This window comes from Cajanus cajan, chromosome 11 (genome assembly GCF_000230855.2).
Source record: "Cajanus cajan strain Asha chromosome 11, NIPB_CcT2T_4, whole genome shotgun sequence".
NCBI lineage: Eukaryota > Viridiplantae > Streptophyta > Magnoliopsida > Fabales > Fabaceae > Cajanus > Cajanus cajan.
The window spans coordinates 46,547,214-46,562,513 of NC_138527.1; the positions used below are offsets into that span (position 1 = coordinate 46,547,214).

General features: G+C 34.5%; 2 protein-coding genes, 1 long non-coding RNA gene and 1 other non-coding gene across 8 annotated transcripts; 1 reads left to right on the forward strand and 3 right to left on the reverse strand.

Annotated features, from left to right (window-relative positions):
* Window positions 1–1,007: 1,007 nt before the first annotated feature.
* Window positions 1,008–3,913, reverse strand: LOC109797806 (ENTH/VHS protein). Of its 5 annotated transcripts, none has more exons than XR_014430766.1 (3): window positions 3,542–3,913; window positions 1,379–3,209; window positions 1,008–1,267 (listed from the first exon to the last, which is right to left on the reverse strand). XR_014430766.1 is itself a non-coding variant. In XM_083067041.1 (3 exons), the coding sequence occupies exons 2-3, from the start codon at window positions 3,218–3,220 to the stop codon at window positions 1,455–1,457; spliced, it is 1,653 nt and encodes a 550-aa protein (XP_082923167.1). In that variant the 5' UTR covers window positions 3,221–3,270; window positions 3,542–3,684; the 3' UTR covers window positions 1,008–1,454. The 5 variants fall into 5 exon arrangements, 3 of the variants coding, with proteins under 3 accessions (XP_082923167.1, XP_082923165.1, XP_082923166.1); XR_014430767.1 differs by having other exon boundaries at window positions 1,008–1,271; XM_083067041.1 differs by adding an exon at window positions 3,210–3,270 and having other exon boundaries at window positions 1,008–3,096; window positions 3,542–3,684.
* A 5,467-nt stretch (window positions 3,914–9,380) lies between these two features.
* TRNAQ-CUG (transfer RNA glutamine (anticodon CUG)) lies at window positions 9,381–9,452 on the forward strand. The gene has a single exon. It is a non-coding gene; the product is annotated as a tRNA-Gln (tRNA).
* A 345-nt stretch (window positions 9,453–9,797) lies between these two features.
* LOC145953036 (uncharacterized) lies at window positions 9,798–12,979 on the reverse strand. The gene is made up of 2 exons (XR_014430572.1): window positions 12,528–12,979; window positions 9,798–10,107 (listed from the first exon to the last, which is right to left on the reverse strand). It is a non-coding gene; the product is annotated as an uncharacterized LOC145953036 (long non-coding RNA).
* On the reverse strand, window positions 10,328–12,047 carry LOC109796829 (Eukaryotic aspartyl protease family protein). Its single transcript, XM_020356645.3, has one exon. It carries the CDS (start codon window positions 11,988–11,990, stop codon window positions 10,590–10,592), a length of 1,401 nt encoding a protein of 466 aa, XP_020212234.2. The 5' UTR covers window positions 11,991–12,047; the 3' UTR covers window positions 10,328–10,589.
* Window positions 12,980–15,300: the final 2,321 nt, after the last annotated feature.

A 15,300-nucleotide genomic window follows, 5' to 3' on the forward strand; every position in this document is an offset into this window, starting at 1 on the left:
ATCAAATCTTGATAATACTGGCATGAAGACAACAGAAGAAAGTCATTATAACAATTCGGCTTTAGGAAAGTCATGCATAATAATGAGGTTTGCTGGGTTACATATGATGGTAAGAAGAAAACGATTTCCCAGGAAAGATTAGCGCGAATAATGTCACTGATGTAGGAGCACTATTTTTGTTAACCCGTAAGCTCCGCAATGCAAAAGTTAAAACAGGAATCATGGTGTGTGAATCAGTGCATTATTATATTAAGATCGCATGAAGATACTTAGTTGCATAAATGTAAAATATATTGGTAGTAGTTCCCTAGATTTTATGAGCTGGTTCCCAAGTGTGCTCATCGTTCCAACCAAGGAAGGTTTGCCATAAAATATTGGCATCAGAAATGACTCCGCTTCGACGCTGCTTCAAGGCAAAATCCACCGTGCCTAAAGATATTTAAAAGGTACTACTATTAAAAAAATTGGTCGAATTTTAGCCCAAGTGGTAATGTTCTGACAAAAGTTTCACTCGCGAACCACAAGTGATAACCATACAAAAGAATTATTAGCAGCAAAAGTTCAGGTTTGGTGCCAAAAAAATGGGGCAAGAGGAATATTTCTTTTTCTAGTTCCAGGTGACTCTGCTCCACCTTCCTACTACCTTTATTTTGAAATCATTAAAAATAAATAAAATCCACTTACTTATGAAAGCAACATCTGAAGCAGTAAGCTCAAGCTTTTCTATTTTAAAGGGGATTGAGCTTTTCTTAGTAATATCATCTTGTTTGGGTAAGAAACACTTGGCTTATTAGTCTTGGAGATCCATCAGCAACAGCAACGACTTAGACCACTTGGCTGACAGTTGAACTGCCCTTCTTTAATGGCAATGGAAACCGTTTATGAAACTTTTCAGGCTGATAAAACACCACACAAGGCTTTCCAACTTAGATTACTTCCTGGGTTCCATATGGTGTGCATCACTACCACAACTTCAGTTACTCAGCCATAGAAATCCAATGTCAGTGTGCACTAATGTGATTTTGACATTTAATAACAATAGTTAATGAATTTAAGACTTGTTACAAAGCAGTTATGGTTAACTAAATACTAGTACGAGTGAATTTGTAACTTGGCATCTTTGGCAAACTTAAAATCCTCTGGCGCCAACAATATGCTAAATCATTTTACAGAAAATGTGGGGAATAAATTAAAAAATAAAAAACACATAAACTGGCCAACAAACAGCTTCCCTTCATCCTCTGCAGCCAAGCTGGTCCTTATGAGTCTGCCTTCAAAGAAATAACCATGCAGAAAAATAAATGAATAGATGAGTAGGTTTTTATTTTTTGAACTCAATTTAACTAATCAGCCTCACGACTCAAGGGCAAGGCTTTACCCAAATTACAGTTGATTCTGAAGTTTGGTTCAGGCTTCAGAGTAATCAGACAAGCTCAACAAAGATTATACCCAGTTTACCATTGACTTGGGAAGGCTTCTCTATAGTTGGCATCCTCACGTGAAACGTGCTGCCTATCTGCCGTAACCCTTGCCCGTGAACTTAAAAGTTTCTGAGCTATTCTATCTTTTGGTGTTACTTTCTTTCGCAGCATGGAAGCAAGACTTTGCTTCTTGTCTCTGGCAGACAGTTTATCTTCTACCTCCAAATCTTCTCCAAGCGTGGCTGATCTTGAAGTAGAAGCCAAAGCAGCATCCCGTAAAACAGCTTCATTGTGTTCCCGAATTTTAGCTAGTTTTGCACGTTTAAGTGTCTGTTTATCAATTTCTCTCTTCTTTGCCACCTCTTGGTCTCTTTCACGAACATTTTTCACTGCTTGTTTTGCTAACTGCTCAACTAAATCAGTCCCTAAATCCATATTCATGTCTTCTGAAGAGCTCTGATTGAGTGGCCTCCCTTCATCATCTCGAGGAATGATTGGTCCATGAAATGGACAAACTTTTAGATCTCTTCTCTGACATAATCCTCCTTTCCTCAAAGGAGCCAGGCATGGTTGGATCTCAATTTCCTTTTCTTCATAAGGCATTGCATGAACATTCAATTCAGCGATTTTTTCTGCTGGAATAACTGCATCATCGTCCACCCTACCCCAGTGACTATCAAGCTCCAAACCCCGCTGGTTAGCCATAAAAACCCTGTTCGAACCCCAATTATCCAAGTAAGAACTCCATCGTACCACGGGAGCTTCGGCTATAAGTTTACTTCTCTGAGGGTTTGACTCAACTTGGTGTCCTCGATGAAGCAGTCTGTCCGTATCAGATCCATTAGACTCTTTATTGTGCAAACCAAGATTATCATTATTCATTTTATGAGAAGTTGACGCCACATCAAGATGTTCATTTTTATTGTCAGGTGCACTACATGAGATTTCCATAGATACAACATTACCCTCCTCCCAAAAATCTTCCTCTTCATGTTTTGATGAGTTTAGAAGAGAACAACCGGCCTCTTCACATTTATTTTTAACTGATTTCAGTCTATTGCGGATATCGATGAACTCTTTCAAAATGGAATCTCTGAATCTATTGTCCACTAACTCAACTCTTACTAGAACAGAAATCCACTCTTGGATGGAAACCAAATGCTTTGTGATCAGAAGTTTGTACAGCTCTCTCAATGTATCAAAAACTACCGTGTTTTCACTGTTCTCGTAAACTTTCTCCCCTTCTTTCAATGCTTCAAAACGAAGCTGTTGCAGCTCCAAAGAACGGAAATCACCGAGTTCTTCATTATCTAATATATCATCCGACATAGACTCCTGTTTTGCATGCAAAATCTCCAAACACTCATCAATCTCATCCATTGTAGACAGAATCCCTCCCTTTATTGAAGATGAATTCTCTTGCAAAGATTCATACTTGCTCAACAAAATCGCTCTTGACCTCCTCTCCCTTTCCCTTCTCTCCTGCTGAATCCGCTCCACATTAGCTTGTATGTTAGGAAATTGAAACCTGAGAGTATTCTTCAGGTAATCATAACCTAATCTGAGCTGTCTGTAATGAACCCCAAACGTCACATTCCACTTCTCCAAAAATTCAATGGCCTTCGAACGCAAAACAGATGCAACAGCCGGTGGATCAGGAAGTGGCAAATTTCGCCTGAACCCAACACTCAAACTCAGTAACTGATCCAAGTTCTCAACAACAAGGGTCCTAAAGAGCTTCGAACGCATAAAGAGTTCATCAATTATTAGAAGCGCAAGGTACCTGACCTGCAACACATATCTGTCAAGGTCAATCTGAGGACTTTGTGTTGCAGATGACAGTCGTAATCTGAAAGTTAAAATAGGGGTTGAGCTAATGAGGGCAGGTTTTTTTTGTTTTTCAACTTAGCAATATGAATTAAATTTCATCGTATCATCACGCTTATAGCATCAATCATAATAGGACTAAATAATATTCAAATTTCCCTGAGGAATTGTCATTTGAAACAAGCTTTTCATTAAAAATGTAATTTAATGATGCATAATTCAATGGAAATCAGCATAAAAGAAAGTGAAACACTAATAATTCAATTGACCATAATTAAAATTTAAAAGTGTACCTGAGAGTGGTCACGCTTCATGAGATCCATAAGGGCTTGGGTAGCGAAACGGAGCTCCGAATCGGAATAGCGAACCACCGCCTTGATGGCCTTGAGGAGGCGGGGATCGACCTCCGGAGCGGTGGTGTTGGTGGCCTTCTCAATCAATGATTCCACCTTTGTTCCCTTTCGATGCCCTACTTCTTCCGTATCCATCAAGTTCCAATCCCGCACACCGGTTCGTCTATACCTGATTTTGAGAAACCCTAATTTATATAGGTCGTTATTTTCCCCCTTTTGCGGGATTCGCTTGCGCGCTACGTCGTCCACGCCTCGAGGGTTCTATTTGATGAAACGGGATGTCGTTTTCCAAGTGTTCATTACTCATTAGTCGCACCTCAGACATGTGGGAAGGCTACATAGTTTTTTGTGTTAGTTGAAGTAGTATTAATTAAATAATTTTATTTCCATATAATATAAATTTTTTCGTCAGTCAACTAATATGACTTTTATACGGTATTAGTAATATTTATTATAAAAGTTAATAAATTTACTACACGATAATATATGATTCTATAACATTGTGAAAAACTCTTATATTGACAATATGAACTATATCTAATTAATTATACATAATTTTAATATTATATATGCGTTTTATAAAATTAAAATTAAAATAATAATAATAATAATAATAATAATAATAATAATAGTAGTATAATAGAATGTTAGCTTAGTTTTAAAATGATTAAAGTAAGAGCAATGATATATATTATAGAAAAATATAAATATTGTTAAAATATACTAGAGAAGCTAACGCATGTGATAGTTAAACACGAACATTTCACACAAAAAAAAAATAATAATAAATAAACACGAATATTAAGTTTATTTTTATTTGTACAAATAATATTTTGTCTCAATGATAAAAGGTGGCATTTAGACCATTAGATGCATTGGACCCATTATTTTCCCATACAAATACAATGCATATTTTACTACAAAACGATCGGAGAAGTTTTGTCTGTACCCTCATGCATTACTGAAATCTGTTTTCTATCAATTATTCACATGCAGCTTCGCGGGCATGGCTGAGTATTCTTTAAGCATTGTGTATAATAAATTTGGAGTCGTCAGAATTTCTAGTCAATCATACACATAAGATTTTATATATAAAAAATAACATATCACATTTTTTAACATATTCTTTTAAATATTATTTATTTTTAGTTAAATTTATTAAAATTAATTTTTTTACAAGTTCTAGTTTTTATTTTGTAAATTCCTCTCATACTTTATACCTTTTACTAAATTTTAATAATAATTTAAATAAATGTATTAGAAAAATACTATTAACACTCATCTATATATGTCGGTTAAATTTCACTTGAAATTGGTACCCAAGTTCGATGAATTGAAGCAGACCTTTCAGAAATATTTAAAAACGTAGATTTCGAAAGGTGTGTCGATTCCTTTTGGTCACACCCTTAAAAATGTAAGACCAATCACGGAATTAGTCCAACTTTTTACAAGCATGATATATCACACAATTTTACTATGGCATTCTTACTGAGAATCATATATTACACTGGTGATTTAACAATAGCACAAATTTAATGACTTGCATTTTTCCCAAATAATTTCTTAAGGGAAAAAGTGGAAATATTGTATGAGAAATTATATTCGTATATATTAAAAAATATATCGTATAACAAATAATGAAATAAGAAAAGAAAAATATAATATAGAGGTTAAAAATATTATTAAAAAAAATTAGTATAAAATTATATATAGTATATGAATAAGTGAATAATGGATTGGAAAGACAAACTGCCTAGAACCACAATCTTACAACATATCAATAAAAATATTATTTAATTTATATAATATAAAAAATATTTAATTATTTGTAAAAAATATTATAGAAAATAATTTAATTACGAACAACTAATTAACTGGTAAATGATTTTTCATCAGCAAAAATTTACGCAAAATTTTAGAAAAATTTATTTTTTCATTTGAACATGAAAGGTTCACATAAAATCATAAACAAAGTTTATCTAAAACTTTCTAATTTTTTTTCGTTATACATAATTTATCTGACTTTTTTTATTCTCTTGATTGTGATTTCCCTACTTTGTTGGAATCTCAAAATCAAATTGCTAACTTTCACTTCTAGTGCATATTTAGATACTATTTCAAAATTACATTCAATGAGGAAAAAAAATGCATTTTGATGAAAAAAAATCTTGTAAATGTAATTTTATTTTAACTTCATTAAGTTCAATTCAATTGATTCTCAAACACACTTAGTTATTACAAATTTCTTTGTAATGTGTTATTGTTATTGACAAGGTATTCATCCGATGCATATAAATAATAATCAACTCACATCACATCACATGCACACACCACAACTAATGTGTCATCAAACATTTATCTATGAAGATATTCTAACACGCATGAGTAGTCTAAGTGATTTGATTATATTGAACCAACCCGGTTGTTTTCACACCAATGTGTCTATTTAACACAGATAAACAATTTAAGTGGCTTGGCCTTATCGTTTTCACGCCCAATACACCTACTAGATTGACAACTAAAACGAGATACCAATCTCTCATCTGATTTCTTGGATATTGTCACTCACACTAGAAAAGTTTGGCTCCACTGTCAGGACTAGTATAATTGGGTATAAGTATACTACGACCTTGACATGCATTATTAAATCAATTATGGAGTTAGTCCACTAGCTATATTTAAGGAACCACACAACTTTTCAGTAATCAGTTAAGGGTGGTAGCCCTTGACTACAAACTTTACTCCTCATTAATTAAGGTTCTAGAGGAGACTCAACAAAATATAATCTGAGAGTTTCACACCTACTCAGGTAAGATTTTCAACAATTGGCCTTCTAGAGCACCAAAATAAGATTTCCTATACGGGATCTTCAACTTTCAAAACAACATCTTTTCCTCTAGTCTTAAGTCAATCATCATGCTTTAATGTCCACAACATTCTTAGCATCAACACATATACATACACCATTTACATAAATTACACCAAGTCAATGCATATAAAGATCAAATTATATCAATCATATACATAGCATACCAATACTTAACACCTCAACCAAGAATAGTATATCAATGCTCAACATTTAACTCAAGTACAATATATCAATGCTCAACCATTCATTCAAGAATAGCATATCATTCAAAATCACTTCATACAACAACAAACATGCAACAACACCCAACAAGTATAAACACTTCATACAACTCATTTATAAGCTACATAATAGCATGCAAACCCAAATATTTGTAATCATCCAAAATCACCTCCATAGCTCAAAACAACAAAACTTTTTTCCTTCACCATTCAATCTGATTTTAGCCACGTACATTCTCACATTTGACGAAAACAACAACAACAAAAAAACAAACAATTCATCAAATCAACCAACCAAACTGTTCTAACTTCTCTTACATAAACTTCAAGCAACCAAAATTGAAGAAAAGGGAATCCAACTCTGAGCTCCAAACAAAGAAAGCTTTGCACCAATCACTCTGATTCACACTTTACTATGACCTAAACCACAACACACAAAACACAACAATGATAATGGCGAAGGAATCATTCGATCAAGAGAAAGTTTAGAAAAGAATAGAATTAACAGACATAAAGCGCTTCTCTCTAGTTTATCTCTTTAGAATTTAGAGAACATAAATTCACGAGGCTTAGTCCTCAACAAAAACCTTACATACTACTTCTTCTTCTATAAATCAACCGAACCTTTAGGTAAAGACTTTCAAAATAAACTAGACTCCTAAGACTTTCTCAATTCTTAGAGCTCCACAATACACCTCAAGCGCCTCAAGCACACTTTTTGCTACAAAACAACAATTAACATACTTATAGTGTTATAATGTTCCTCCCTACATGACTTATTTCATATCCAAGATCAATATTTAGGTCTTGAATAACTTAATTAAAAGACATAAGTTATTATTGCTTGTACTTGGTTAGTAAAACAATGGAGATTGTATTCTATATTGGAAGGTTTAACATTGTTTTAATGAGACAACTTGTACTTTTTATGTACCTTAGATTGTGAGATGCGAAAAAGATTATAAAGAAAGTGAAAGAATTATTGAAGTTGTTAATTCAAGTAAAGTGACTCTTTCATTGTCTTAATCTACTATTAATTATGAAAAAAATGACTCGACTTACATAGTTAGATAATCATAAAAATTATCATAAAAAAATAACCATATAAATATGAATATAATTTGAATGTAAAAATATGATCATTAATGTAATAAATAACAACATACAAAGTGTACATGTATTAAAAAATTTGATATCTAAATTTGTCTCATTTGTAAACAACAAAGTTGTTTCAAAATCTCAAGTATGATTTGCATTTTTTTAAAATTGAAATAAGAAGTCTCTAATTAAACTCTAACCTCATGTTCGAACGAAATTCCACTCTACACTACATTTCAATTATCCATCTTTCTAGTACATTATTTTCCATTGAACATAACTTAATTGCATAAGATTATTATCCCTAGTTAAAGAAAGTAGATCTAGAGTGGTAGGCTAGTGCAATTTGTAATTGCATTGGTTAGGTTCGTTCTGCTGCCACATCCATCATTGCATTGTGATTTTCAAAAGCAGGAGCTTGGCGTGTGTTAGTGCCATCTCCACTTTACAACTTTTCTTTAACAGCTAGACTCCATGAATGTGGAAAAGAGCCATTCGCTTTTTCTCTTTCCCAACTTACCATTTGTCTTTTACCTCTGCGTTTTGAAGCATGATCCTCGCATGTGCAATATAGCACCAGAGCAAAGCATGTGTGATGTGTTGCTTACCCATTATAAGACACACAACACTATCCAGGTGTAAGGCTTTTAGGATACCCATTCCAAATTTTCAATTCCAATACTTCTGTTCCATATGCGTATTCTCGATCCACCTTATATAAATTAAAGTGAATCAGAATAATCTATTTTTCAGGAATCGGTTCTATTTTAATATGTGCATTATGCAAAATACAAATAATATTATAATTAAAATTCATAATAACTAAATATATTAATAGACATGAAATAAGTTATTCAAATCGTGATATAAGTTTATTTTAATTATTAACAGTTTCATTTTTTAAAAATTATTGAAATGTAATTTAGAGATAGAGATGGGGGATTTAAAAATTTGAGTATATATACAAATAAAAATAAAATAAAGTAATTTAAGATGATTGATAAAAAGCTAGTCATAGAGGTAATATGTGAAATGCAAATGTGTACTCTATTCTCTAAATTGTGTATTCTACGCCCGCTCTCTATATAGATTAATAGATTAAAATCACTTTCTTTTTAAGGAAAGTATTTTTTAAAACTATTTTTTTAACGAGAGCATGTTTAATTGATATTTCAACGATAGTATTTTAGACTCATTCTCACATCTCTTTCAATTTTTATTTTGTTTTAAACCGAATGTCAATATTTTTTAAATTATAAATAACTAAAAAATAATCTTATATTATCATATAAACTATTTATTATAAATTTAAAATATAATTTTGTATTATACACATTAAAATGCTAATTTATAATATAAAACTAAATATTAAAATTGAGTTAGGAAAAACTAGTTTTAATTTATTAATAAAATAAAATATATTTGTAGACCAGACATAATATTTTAACAAATGTTTTATATCAGGCAACATCAATTATCTGAGTGTCAAACTTTTACACCTATATTATTTACTAATAAATTTTGTAAAATATAATTTTTTTCATATTAAAAGTTAATAATTTATTTATTGAATATAAAATCATAATTGAAAGGTTCCATGGTCTAGTGGTTAGGACATTGGACTCTGAATCCAGTAACCCGAGTTCAAATCTCGGTGGAACCTTTCAATTATGTTTTTTTATTTTTAATATGTAAAATTTAAATTTTCAACATTTCTTGGTTACTACATAGTCAGCATAAACGAAATTAAGTTAACTGAAAGAAAAAACTATGTAAAAAAAAGTATAACAGTGTAAATGAATTTGTAGACACTTTTCATTTATACTATTGCTACAAGTTAATCATATACATGTGATGCATTATAACAATCATATAATCAAACTTGTAAAACTTACGCTTTGTGAAAGAAAGATAAATAAAAGAAATTAAGGAGGGAAAAAGGATAAAAAACTAAAAAGGTGAGATGATTTATTTATTTATTTGGTAGGGAAAAAAGAGAAGGAAAGAGTGAAGAGAAAAATAATTATATTTATAAAATGTAATAAACATTGATGAATAAAAAAGGAAACAATACTTAATTTTATGTTTTTAATTGAATAATTGAATTCAATCAAGTATTTCACGGGTCCAGAAGTTTCACTCTTCCCCCAGCCCTAATCACAAGGCATGTCATCTCCGTACGGAAGCTCCAAAACAAGAAAATGACAGTCATTCCGTACGTGTTTGTCTTTCCAGTTTCCACGATTTCTCTCTCTAGCTCACATCATTTCAATTCATCAGCGGCAGGATTCTATATCATCATCAATTTTGTCCCTCGGCTATATCAATAATTAAGATGATATTACAATTCAAAAGGTTCAATGAATCAAAAGTAATTGCGCAACAGGCTCTATCTTTCATGCTAACAACAAAATTCGATAAATAAAACTAGCCGTGATTAGCGCAGCACATGGGCGTGAAAGAAAAAGGTATGCACAAAATATCTTAAGTCAAGAAAATGGCGAACATGTACTCGTGTAGTACCTAGCAATCGAAGGATTAAAATGGGAGAATAAGCATTGTATTGAATTTGAAGTAGTTGGAGTATTTAATTGGGAAATAAAGAACACAGCAAACGACAGCCAAAGGGCGGGAACTAGAAACATTCTCATTATGTTCAATCTAGGTCCTCCTTCAGATCTAGATTAAGATCTCACCTTCCTTCTCTACTCTAACCTTTTTAATAAACTTAAAAGATGCCAACAATAATAATTCATAATTAGAAAACGAAGGGAAAGAGTTGTTTCCCACATCACAAGATTCAAACGCAACCTCTCGGGGCAAACCCGACCCGAGAACCCGCGAGGTCGTACACCACCCGGAACCCTTGCTGCTGGATGTTACCAATTATGGACAACCCGCTCATGGTTCCCGCGAAAGCGAAGCAGAAGCTCCCACTGTTGTCCACCGGAATCAAGTAATTCGTCGCCGGGAGAGACACGTCGGCGCCGCGGAAATGCAGCACCACCGTCGGCACCTTCACCTCCGTCAGCCCTGACAGGTCGAAGCACGTGTCGAAGAGGGAGAACTCCGGCGCGCGCTTCAGGCGGGCGGCGCCAACGCGGAAGGCGTCGCGCAGGGCGATGTAGGCAGGGCGCGTCAACCGCGTGACGGAGGTGCCGGAGTCGATGATGACACCGCCGTTCCCGGCGGCGTCGAGGCGGAAGAGCGAGGAGGAGAGGCCGCGGACGGGCGTGCCACCGACGCTGATCCCGAGGAGCTCGACGTAGTAGAAGGTGTCGAGCTTAGGGTTTTTGAGGAGCGGAGTGAAGCGCGCGGTTCGGGAGACGGCGGAGTCACCGAAAACGACGGAAGACGGTTTGGCGGAGGCGGAACGGTCGACGAGGCAGTATGAGAATTTCTGGTTGAAGCGGCGTCCGGTCTGAACCGGAAATGAGAGGCTACCCCGGCCCAGGCCCAAGAGGCCAGCAGCGCCAATAAAAAGACCTTCGTTGTCGTGGCCGCAACCTAGAGCGACGCGCGTGACTCTTGTTTTACGAAACGTGAGCGTTTCGGTGGAGAAGTCACCGAATGTGAAAGAACCGTCTCCGTAGGATACCTGGTACTGGCAAATTTTGTTCCTGTTGCAACCGGGGGAGTCTAACCTGCGGCAGAGTGGGGCCCCGCAGGGGATTCCGGCGAAGGTTCGGGATTTGGCGGGGTTGAAAACGGCGTCGGTTTGGGAGTAGCATTTGCGGCAAGGGGCGCATTGGAGCCAGACTACGTCGCTTCCCGTGTCCAGGACCATGTACACGTATCTAGCGGGTGTTCCTACGCCTATGCGCGTGAAGTACTCGCCGCTGCCTTGGGCCAGGCCCGATATGATGGAGCTGCTGAAGCTGGACCCGGATCTGCGGGCCTCGCTTTGGTTGACTAGGGTTTCCACTCTGGCCGCGTCCCGCTGGAGGCGCAGCTGGAAGAGCTGCTCCGGGGTTTTGTCGGAGGAGAGGGCGTCTATGTGGTGGAGGTGGAGCGAGAGGGCATCCGGGTCGGGTTCCGACTCGGATTGGGATTCGGGCCATGAGAGGGCGGGCGGGTGGGGGAGGGAGCGGAGGAGGAGCGTTTGGAGTTCCGTGGCGGCGGAGAGAGAGCATAGGAATAGGAATAGGAATAGGAATAGAAAGGGAAGGACATATTTGGCTTTGTCCCCTTGCAACTGCATTGTTGGAGTGAGGAGTGAGGAGTGAGGGTGTGAGAATGCCAAGTGCGAAAGTGGTGGAAGAGAATAAATAAGGAAAGACGGTGGGTCGTGGGTGGGTGGGTGGGTACGGTTGTAAAAACCAAACAGTGGACGCGGTTAATTATGACGATGGTTGGGTTGGGTAATAGTCTAATAGAGTAATAGTCTAATAGACCATCCTCATCCCTCATCTTCACTGTTGCAATTTACGTACTCGTACTACCAGTTACAATCAAATATCACCACTTCCACTTCCATTTAATTCTCTTAATCCTACCCAGTGTTGTAAAACTCGGCTCGGACCGGCCGGTCGAACCGGTTGAACCGAAAACCGGTGGTTGGACCGAGCCGAACCAGTGATCAGACCGGACGTGCAGCTGACTCGGTATGACTCGGTATGACCCGGCTAAAAAACCGGTTGAACCACTGACTCGCGGGTCTCAAAACCCAAACCGGGTCATCACTTTTTCTGGAAAAAAAAATTTAAACGGCGTCGTTTTTTAATTTAAAAATTAAAACCTTGAAATGTCTCTCGCATTTGCTAGCTGCACGCTCAAGCTTCATCTTTGAGAACCTAAGTTTTGTTTTGCAGTTTGATTTTAAGCCACAATCGCCGCACACAACTGCATAGCCACAATCGTTGTTCCGTCAGATCCTTGCACAGCTGCATCGCCGCACTGCTGCATAGCCACACAGCTGCACAGCCGCACCACTGCATGTCTACACCATCGCATAGTCGCACGCACCACCGCAGCATCACCGTGTCTGCTTCTCCCTAAGGTTTGGTTTTCAGTCATTGGAACGAGTGTTTTTTGAAAGCTTTTTACTGGGTTGTTGCTGAAATCGTGTTTCATTTATTCAAATTGGGATCTTGGTGTTGATTGGAATTCGTTTTAAATATAGCGTCTTTCTCACCGGTGCATTCAATTGGAGGAAGGTTTAACATTTATGTGCGGGTTTAATTATGGAACGGAGAGGACGCATTTGGTAAATGAAAAAAAAAAAAGCAAAAGAAGCAAAGATTTTATGCAGGGAAAAAAAGAAAGAAGATTGATGACATTTCTATGTTTTTCCCTTTTTTGTAATTTTTTTGAAGTTTCTTTTAAGGTATGATGTAATTTTTTTTTTAAATTTATAGGTATAAAATATGTATAATAATATTTTTTTAAAATTTTTTTTAATAGAAACCGGGTCATGCGGTTTAATAGGTGACCCACCGGTCTAACCATTGACCCATTGACCCAGTACTCCCACCGGTTCAATGACCGGTTCGGTTTTTAAAACACTGATCCTACCAATAAATGAAATTATCAATTTGTTCTTTTTTTAGAAACTCCCACCCCATTAATCAATCATAAATTCCTATTGCCATTCAGATTCTAGTACTTTTTTATAATAAACATTAATTGATGTATAAATTACATTAACAAATGAGAATTGTAATAAAATTCAATTCATATATAGGATTTTAAATTTTAAATTAATTATAATATTAACTATTAATTTATCAAATTATTATTACATTTTATCCTTTAAATTACAATCTCTTCATTTTTAAGAGTTCAATTTTTTTTAATAACGATTGTGGATACCTTTTATCATCTAAATTACACTATTTATTTTACATGAAGCAAATTTGAACACACTGTATTGATAAATGAAAAATATAAATTTACTATTAAACTGGTAATTAATTAGAGACATGTGTTCCGTGTCTTTTAAACTGGTGGGAATGTTCATTTCCATTTTATTAGAGGGTGATGCAACTAGATTTTCAACAATATTTTAGTCCAAGAAAAATTACATTATGTGAATAAGTGGTTTTTATTCTATGCTGGAGGTACAAGAAAATGATATTTCTATAAGAATATAATTTTTTATGACACTTGTAACTTTTATTTTATTTGGTTTTTATTTAAATTTGTTCCGGTTAGGGGGATTAGGGTTATTCTCCTAGGTCAACCTTTCAAAGTTAGAGCATTCAAGTGTGTAAGGTGTGTGATCTGCCTTTCTAGCTCTAGGGTTTTAGGTCTTATACTTTCTTGTCCATGGGCCTTATGAGCCACGTAAACGCGAAGATTTTTATGACGGTTTTCATTTGGAATATTTGGTCATTAAAGATAAGATTTTACCCCTGATATCGGGTTAGTGTCTACGTAGGAGGAGGGTCAGATCAGATTATGACCGAGACGTGTCATCTATGTAGGAGGACCAAATCAGATTCCAACCGAAACGATACACCTGTGTAGAGGGGTCAGATCGGATTCTGACCGAGATGATACGAATTCTGACCGAGACGGTACAAAATTATTTTGATTTCTTTTAAGAAAATCCTATTTACATAAAAAAAAATTATAATATTCCTGAAAATATTGTTTCTAAAAATACAAAATGATAATTTGAAACAAACACTTTCCTAATGAATGAATATGCCAAAAAAATTATTAAATATTATCTTAGAGATCTATTGATTTGTTATGGTTTTGGTAAATATAAATATTTTTGTTTTTATTTGAATAATAATTTGATAAAATCATTAAAAAAATAATTGGAGATTCAATTCTTGTAAATGAATTTTTGTATTCCGAGGTATTAGACTCTAGCAATATTTTAGACAATAAAAATTAATATAAGATTATTTCAATTTATAATTAATAGTTTCGAATTTAAATTTTGAATGAGTATTAAATCTTTCAAAAGATAATTTTACTATCTAGAGTAATTGTATCTTAAGCAAAATAATCTCTCGTCCGAATACATATGATATATTTGGAAAATAAATAACTATAATTATTTAAGAGAAATTTGTCAGTTTTATCATCCAGGATTTTAATCTTTGGTCTTAGCAAAAAAAATATTTTTTATTATAACTTTGTTGTTTTTAATATTATACTATAAGATATTCCTTTTAGTGTACAAAAAATTTCGACTATATTATTTTTACAATTTCTAAATTATATTTCATTGTATTATTTATAACTATCCAAAAAAACATCACCTATTATTCATCATCAACTATTGTTTAATTTTAATTTATTTTATTTTATTTGTTTTAGAATACATAGAGGTAATAAATGTCTTGTTTAAACTAATAAATTATAAAGAAGTTTATTAAGTAATAAGTTAATAAATAAAATTGTTATAAGGAAAAATTAATAAAAAATAATTAAATCATAACTGATAAGTAACTTAACAAGTGAAATTCATGTTTTAATTTTTTAAATAAAATCAAATTCAAACTTTAAATTTGATATATTTAAAATAAATGTATCAAGATTATGTAATTTTTTTT

What these genes read in the sequence shown, in the direction of transcription:
- LOC109796829 (XM_020356645.3), bottom strand. Translation starts at nt 11,990, where the DNA reads ATGCAGTTGCAAGGGGACAAAGCCAAATATGTCCTTCCCTTTCTATTC.
- LOC109797806 (XM_083067039.1), bottom strand. Translation starts at nt 3,736, where the DNA reads ATGGATACGGAAGAAGTAGGGCATCGAAAGGGAACAAAGGTGGAATCA. An exon ending in TGAAGCGTGACCACTCTCAG is followed by an intron (nt 3,210 to 3,541) that starts GTACACTTTTAA and finishes TATGTGTTGCAG; the next exon opens with GTCAGGTACCTTGCGCTTCT.